The 7,469-nt window shown below is 33.3% G+C and overlaps 1 protein-coding gene, 1 long non-coding RNA gene and 1 other non-coding gene across 7 annotated transcripts; all 3 read left to right on the forward strand.

Annotated features, from left to right (window-relative positions):
• LOC104790037 lies at nt 1–3,465 on the forward strand. 5 transcript variants are annotated; one of them, XM_010515726.2, is made up of 5 exons: nt 2–685; nt 1,192–1,526; nt 2,938–3,008; nt 3,096–3,164; nt 3,247–3,465. In XM_010515726.2, exons 1-5 carry the CDS (start codon nt 126–128, stop codon nt 3,250–3,252), a joined length of 1,041 nt encoding a protein of 346 aa, XP_010514028.1. In that variant the 5' UTR covers nt 2–125; the 3' UTR covers nt 3,253–3,465. The 5 variants fall into 5 exon arrangements, with proteins under 5 accessions (XP_019102138.1, XP_010514028.1, XP_019102139.1 ...); XM_019246594.1 differs by lacking the exons at nt 3,096–3,164; nt 3,247–3,465 and adding an exon at nt 2,645–2,720 and having other exon boundaries at nt 8–685; nt 2,938–3,011; XM_019246593.1 differs by lacking the exon at nt 3,247–3,465 and having other exon boundaries at nt 1–685; nt 2,938–3,147.
• Nucleotides 5,361–5,433, forward strand: TRNAA-AGC. Its single transcript has one exon. It is a non-coding gene; the product is annotated as a tRNA-Ala (tRNA).
• LOC104790038 lies at nt 5,734–6,697 on the forward strand. Its single transcript, XR_768609.1, has 3 exons — nt 5,734–5,989; nt 6,204–6,313; nt 6,433–6,697. It is a non-coding gene; the product is annotated as an uncharacterized LOC104790038 (long non-coding RNA).

Consider the following 7,469-nt stretch of genomic DNA (forward strand, 5'->3'; position numbering starts at 1 on the left):
GTTGCAGTTGCACAATCATTTATTTTCGCTTGTTTTGGTAAATATAAACCATTAATCGAGTCAGTCAACAAACAAAGATGAGGTGAGGTGAGATGAATTAAGCATCAAAGCTGAATTCAAAAACAATGGCGATTTCTACATTACTCTCAATCTCTCCTTTCACTCTATCTTCTTCCTCATCAACAAAAACCCATTTCCTAACTACTAGGGTTTATTTTTCATCATCTTCGTCTTCGACTTCTCCCAAATTGAATCAAAACAACCGTTTCCTAGAGAGTCAAAGTTCCAGTCTTTACCACCCATTACGCCGCAATATCACCAGAGTCTCTTCTTCTCCAGATGGGTTTCTCGGAAAAGCCAAGGAAGACGAAGAAGGAGACGAAATCATCCAGCTTCCATCAATTGGTGTGAACCCTGTTAAATTCGCGATTTGCGTTGCGTTGTGGGCTTCGTTCTCTTTGCTTTGGTTTGCTAGGTCTGGAGATGCCAAAGCTGCTACTGATTCAATCAAATCATCGAGCTTTGGTCTCAGAATCGCCGCAGCTCTTCGCCAGTTTGGTTGGCCAGACGAAGCTGTGGTGTTTGCTTTAGCTACACTTCCGGTTATTGAGCTCCGTGGTGCTATTCCTGTTGGTTATTGGATGCAGCTGAAACCTACGGTTCTCACTTTCTTCTCTGTTCTTGGGTTAGTGCCTCACACCCTGCATTAGTTTAGGCACATCTTGATATTGTTGTTGATTTATTCTCAGAACAGAGTTTGGAAGTGTCTCATTGGTGATTATGGTGATAAAAATGTGAAATTTGAGTCTGGCTTTTGTCTGAAATGTGTTCGAGGATACACATTTCTATTGTTTAGTTGATTTTATAATAAGTTTGACTCCACAAAGTTTAATAAGTGTGGTGGATTGGTGATATCTTGTGTGCCGAAATGGCAATGTGTCTTGTTTCTGTTGTTTAGTTGTTAACAGTGCTCTCATTCCTGTTGAATATATGGTAGATTGGTGAGAACATGTGTATGGAAATTGCAATGTGTCTTGTTTGAGGAACATCTTTATGTTGTTTAGGTGAATCTATGAGGTTGAGTGAGATTTGAGTTCTATGATGATAAGTTAGAGCAAACGTTCAATCCATTTTCTTTTGATTCCATTATGTAGCAACAAGAAGTGACACTGATTTTGTGTGTTTTTGCAGCAATATGGTTCCAGTTCCATTCATAGTACTTTACCTCAAAAAGTTTGCGTCTTTCTTGGCGGGTAAGAGCCAAACAGCTTCTAAATTACTCGACATTTTATTCAAAAGAGCTAAAGAGAAAGCTGGACCAGTGGAAGAGTTCCAATGGTTAGGGCTAATGCTATTTGTAGCTGTTCCGTTCCCTGGAACCGGTGCTTGGACAGGAGCTATCATAGCATCGATCCTGGACATGCCGTTTTGGTCTGCTGTTTCGTCTAATTTCTGCGGGGTAGTGTTGGCTGGACTGTTGGTGAATTTGCTGGTGAATCTTGGTCTGAAACAAGCCATTGTAGCTGGTATTGCTCTCTTCTTTGTATCTACATTTATGTGGAGTGTTCTCAGGAACATTAGGAAGTCTATAAAACCATCTCTGCCTTGAATTGGTTATTTAGTTGTAGAAGAGTGCTTAACATTATTGGTTCTGTTTTTTTTTCTTCAACTGTTAATAATAATGTTTAAGGGATTTTGTGTTGGTCTTCTTTTCCCCAAATCACCTTTCTCATAAATCCAAATCACCTTCAACTGTTAATAATAACTAGATGTTCACCCGCGGTACACCGCAGGGCTATTTTTTACTTTTAAACAATTTAATTACTGTTTTATAAATTTTAAGTGAACAATATGTTAACTCAACATATTATGTACTGCATAAGTAGTATGTTTGTGGTGTATTGTGTTATAGTGAAGTTAGGATATCATATTGTTAATTAAATTTTATGTAGTATAAAATGTACATTTTTTTTTATGTGTCTATTTTGTTTGCAATGTATAGATAATAGTATTTGAAATTATTTTGATTTTTTAAAATTATATACTTATACTATATTGTGACATTGTAATTTAGTTTGTTTCATCTATTTATAATTAGATACTTTGGAATATATAGTTTTGTTGTGCATATAAATTATATGATATAATCTTTTTAATTTTCGATATTTTAAACTTTCATCCATACTATGATACATATGTCTATAAAATAATAATAATTAAATAAAATAAGAATTTTTGTTATAGAGAGATATATGAGTCGTATCTTCTTCTTCTACAATTGGGAAAGTTGATCTTTTATTATTCATTATGGTCTCGATCGACTAAATAAGTGAGATATGGGAAAACAATGTTCTCATATCTTCTTCTTCTTTCCTTAGCAACAAAGTGCAGCTCTATTATTTAAGTCAGAGAAAGTAAATCGGGTTAAAATTCATTTTATGATTTCAGTTTTGAGTAGATTAGACAAAGAGAGTACCGATTTCATCACATCCTAATAGATAATTCTAAATCTATTCAAAATTTGGAATAGTTCCAAGGTAAATTACTTTGTTTCTTTCTCTTTCTTTTTTTTTCTACTAATTCGATCCAATATAGATGTAATTACATACATATGTTAATAGATTGTTTGGCAATTTGAATGTAGATTCTCAAATATGGAAAGAAATTAATTGAGGATTGCTTTTCTGATAAAGTGAGCGAATGATTTCTACAATTCTGAGGTGATGACCCTATGATGATTCACCGAATATGATGTCCTGCAAATATTAGATTATGGGATAGATAAATGACTTCCAAATCATGTCAACATAAATAATGTATTCACATCTAAAACCCAAGCTGCAATTAGAAAGCTAAGTACATTTTAACTTCACACTAATATGTCATCAATAAGTTAAGTGTATTCATAATTTTAATGACTATTGCTTAACTTTGCAGGTTACTTTTATTTCTATGCAAGAGATAATATAAGTATCAGTAATAGTACATCAAATGGAAAGGAAAAGATGGTGAGTAATAGAGGAAGCTGTTTCAGTTCTAATTATCAAGCTTTACTGTTAGTTTTATATAAAGATAATTGTTTTTGATTTCGTCAGGTGCAAGCTCATAAATGTAACAAACTACTTGTGCCAACAACAACTGTTTTCAGTTCTATACATATTCAGGTTAATATATGTAGTAAATGTGTTTGCTTGGTAATTCTAGCTGTAAATTGAAGATTTCATCAGACCATACTCGCAAATGCAGATGTAAACAATTCATCGAATAGGAAATCAAGTGCAAGAACAAAGATGTTAAAGCGATTGAGGGTTGCTTTCAACATGAAATCATCGATTGATTTAGGCTTGTAGGCCAATCAAGGGTAACTGAAATTATTTTATGTTCAAGAGAATCAACTGTAACAGGGTTATAAGGTTGTTTTTCTTCCAAGTAGCTCTAAGTGTGGGTCGATTCTTATGGTTGTTATGGCTCTTTCCACGCAAACCTCTGTTCTTCTTTACTTGTGATGCCTCTAACCTCATGATGCTTGTGAACATGGTTATCCAGTTGATTCTCATTTCGTTACAGACTGCGTTATGACCCGAAAAAGGAAAATAAGGTGAGGGAAAAAAATAGAAGTGTTATTAGTAGTTCATAAATCGGATTTCTAGACTCGACCACAGCCACACTTAGAGCTACGTAGATGGTTTTGTTTAGTTAACATGACTTATATGTTGATTAGATAAGTAACTTAAAGAATCAAATAAAGTATAGAAAGAGAGCCAGATGTTTAAGTTCTAATCATCAACCTTTATGACTACCTTCTTCACCCAAAGGTCTTAATGAAAACCCATTCACCAACAGGGAGCCTATTGATATATTTGGAAACCAAATCCTTCTTTACTAAGGAATGAATTTTTGTACCCTGAAATGAATAAAGAAAAACTGTATTAGTAGTCGTATTTAATAGGTAGATCTTTACCACTTCATCTGACAAAACCATAATCATCTTCGAGAGTTTCACGAGTGGCTTGTGTGTACAAATGCCACGAATGGAGGATGAACCCTCCAAGCTGATTTGTATGATCTGAGGAAGGCAAAAGTAGCAACCAAGCGATCTTCAAGGTTTTAAGTAAGCTTTTGTGTGTTTTGTATTAGTGATGATGGTAATTGGCGTGATGGTTTATAGTATTTAGAGGTTAATCATTAGATCGATAATTCTTATAATCTTTTGATGCCAAAATCACGGCTTTAGAAACTAATTAGGTAGAAAATCTTTTGTAATCAGTTTTATTTTGGAGGATTGAAGGAATATTATACTCTTTGGCATTTATCATTGTTTCTTTAATTTGATTTTTCTAGATATTAGAGGAAAAGATGGAAAGAGATATATTGTAAATTTTGGTTTGTTGGAGAGAAGGAAAAGCCGTGAATCCGTGATATCGGCTAGGAGATCTTATACTCGACAATTAATTGTGTTAATATATAGATTTCTGTAAAATGTAAATTTTGGTTGTTAAAATTTATACATTAAATTTTAAATATTTAATATTAAATGATAATAGCAGTCTTGTAAATAGGTGGCAAATTTAAGATTTATTTGCTAAATATACTTGAAAAAAAAAATATATATATATATATATATAGNTCATCTTCGAGAGTTTCACGAGTGGCTTGTGTGTACAAATGCCACGAATGGAGGATGAACCCTCCAAGCTGATTTGTATGATCTGAGGAAGGCAAAAGTAGCAACCAAGCGATCTTCAAGGTTTTAAGTAAGCTTTTGTGTGTTTTGTATTAGTGATGATGGTAATTGGCGTGATGGTTTATAGTATTTAGAGGTTAATCATTAGATCGATAATTCTTATAATCTTTTGATGCCAAAATCACGGCTTTAGAAACTAATTAGGTAGAAAATCTTTTGTAATCAGTTTTATTTTGGAGGATTGAAGGAATATTATACTCTTTGGCATTTATCATTGTTTCTTTAATTTGATTTTTCTAGATATTAGAGGAAAAGATGGAAAGAGATATATTGTAAATTTTGGTTTGTTGGAGAGAAGGAAAAGCCGTGAATCCGTGATATCGGCTAGGAGATCTTATACTCGACAATTAATTGTGTTAATATATAGATTTCTGTAAAATGTAAATCTTGGTTGTTAAAATTTATACATTAAATTTTAAATATTTAATATTAAATGGCAATGGCAGTTTTGTAAATAGATGGCAAGTTCAGGATTTATTTGCTAAATGTATACTGATTTTTATAAGATGGAAACTTCTAAAGATAATTGAGAAGTTGAGAAACAAATGTATGTAAATTTTCTATCACTATAAAATTCGTAAGATATATAACGCATACTGGAGCAAGTAACATCGATGGGGATGTAGCTCAGATGGTAGAGCGCTCGCTTAGCATGCGAGAGGTACGGGGATCGATACCCCGCATCTCCATCTTTAGTTTTTTTCTGTGGTGTGGCTTTATTTAGCGTTAAAGCGCAATTATATATTTATAGTAGCCTTTTAACGTTTTTGACTTTTTGTTTTCGGATTACTAGTAGAAGTCCAATCAAGAGATTAATCCACCATAGAATTAAATAATAATAATAATAATAATACAAAAGACCTTTTGAAAAAAATGCAAGAGTAGACAAATCCCAACGTTGTAAAAAATGCAACGGTCATAATGATAAGTTAATTTAAATTAAGAAAAATCATTACGTAGCGCAACGGCTAAAAAAATATTAACAACATTCAAATTCTCAACTTCTCTATATAGTAAAGGAAACTCAAGCTTTCATCTCTCGTCACAGCCAAAGAAAATATGTTTCAGATTACCAAAATTTAGTAAACTTCTCTCTATTTGTAAAATCGCTTTCTAGTTTATCTTTATCCAAAAGTTTTTGAAAATAGCAAAGTTCAGTAAAGTACCTTCTCTTATTATGTAAAATCGCTCTGCAAATTAGATCGTCGTCGATGGCCTGAAGGTGAAGAGTACTCTATTTCAAAGGTTACAATTCTTTTTCTCTCCTCTCATCTAATTTGGATTAATTTTACCCCTTTGCTAAAACCTTTTGTTCCAAAGAAATTTTTATTTTTATTTTTTTATTTTTACTTCAAAAAGAAACGTTTTTTTTTTGTTGTTGACGGAAACATAAACGTCTCTCGGAATTAGAATACTAAATCTATTTATGACTCAAAAACTGATATCTGTAAAATTGCAGGGAGACGTATAGTTAAAAGGGCCAAAAATAGCCAAACCATCTCTCCAGTATTTTTTGGTCGCGAATCCATTCGAGCTCCTTTTCTCTCTAAAGCCTCAAATTAATATACAGTAGATTATTTAACTATTTATATTCCTATTTTAGTTGATCGATTTACAGAAGTTGCGCATATTCTTATATATATATATATATATATATATATATATATATATATTTTTTTTTTAACTAGGAGCGGTGTTTCACACGATATTCGACTGGGAAAAGACATGTCTGTAAGTGCATCAGAGGTCTGTCGGTGACACGATGTTATGGAGTGGATCAGAGCTCTGTCGGTGACATGATGCTGTGGAGAGTCCCAGACGTCTGAGGAGCTGACGTGGCAGAGAATGCTGAGATGGAGTGAAACTTGTATCTTTCTTGGTGTGTGAAATGGAATGTGAATGAATGATATGGTGATGAACAATGGTGAAAGCAAGGTGTTTCAATTCCCCTTATGTTGTAGTAGTACAAGAAGTGTCTATCCAATCTGAGTGTTTGCAAGCAATCAGGATGTGCATATATGTCTAAGTCAAGCCAAATATGAAGGATGTTTGTCACTAACAATCCTATGATGAGATGTAAAATACAGAATGTAAAAGCTACTAGAACTAGATGCTAAATGTAAATGAATCAGAATGATTATGACAGTTATGAAGCTAGAACAGAAATAGAAACTATGGTAATGCAAGTAATGAACTAATGCAAGGCAAGTAATGAATAGGACACTAAGTGAATGCAACAGAAATGCAACTAGAATGAGACAAGAGATAAGAAAGGACAATTACAAGGCATTAAACGAAAGTTCTGGGGATGAACTCGAGCAAGCACTCGATCGAGTGCAGGGTCGAGCTGGACAAATACGTAAAACAGAGCAATGCAAGAAAAACATAGCAATACAAAAGCGAATCAAACAATGATCAAACAGCAGGATTTAAGCTAGGAAATCAATAAACAAGGAAGGTCTTGAGGAGGGATTCATGGGCTGGACTAATGATTGAGGTCATCTAACTTGGTCAACAAATCTTAAACAACTTGAGCTAATCTCTAGACAATAATTTCTAAGAACATGTTTAATCCACTCTCATGGCAAAAAACAATCAAACTCATATATTTCTAGACTTGTTCTCACAAAGTAAAGAACCTATACAAGCAAGCATTAAGCAATATGTCAAAAATCAAACAAGACTTCTAATCTCTTAGCAAGCCTAATGATAGTCTCTAGATCTA

This window comes from Camelina sativa, chromosome 6, assembly GCF_000633955.1.
Source record: "Camelina sativa cultivar DH55 chromosome 6, Cs, whole genome shotgun sequence".
Classification (NCBI taxonomy): Eukaryota; Viridiplantae; Streptophyta; class Magnoliopsida; order Brassicales; family Brassicaceae; genus Camelina; species Camelina sativa.

What these genes read in the sequence shown, in the direction of transcription:
- LOC104790037 (XM_019246593.1), top strand. Translation starts at nt 126, where the DNA reads ATGGCGATTTCTACATTACTCTCAATCTCTCCTTTCACTCTATCTTCT. An exon ending in ACTTTCTTCTCTGTTCTTGG is followed by an intron (nt 686 to 1,191) that starts GTTAGTGCCTCA and finishes GTGTTTTTGCAG; the next exon opens with CAATATGGTTCCAGTTCCAT. An exon ending in GAAACAAGCCATTGTAGCTG is followed by an intron (nt 1,527 to 2,937) that starts GTATTGCTCTCT and finishes TTAACTTTGCAG; the next exon opens with GTTACTTTTATTTCTATGCA.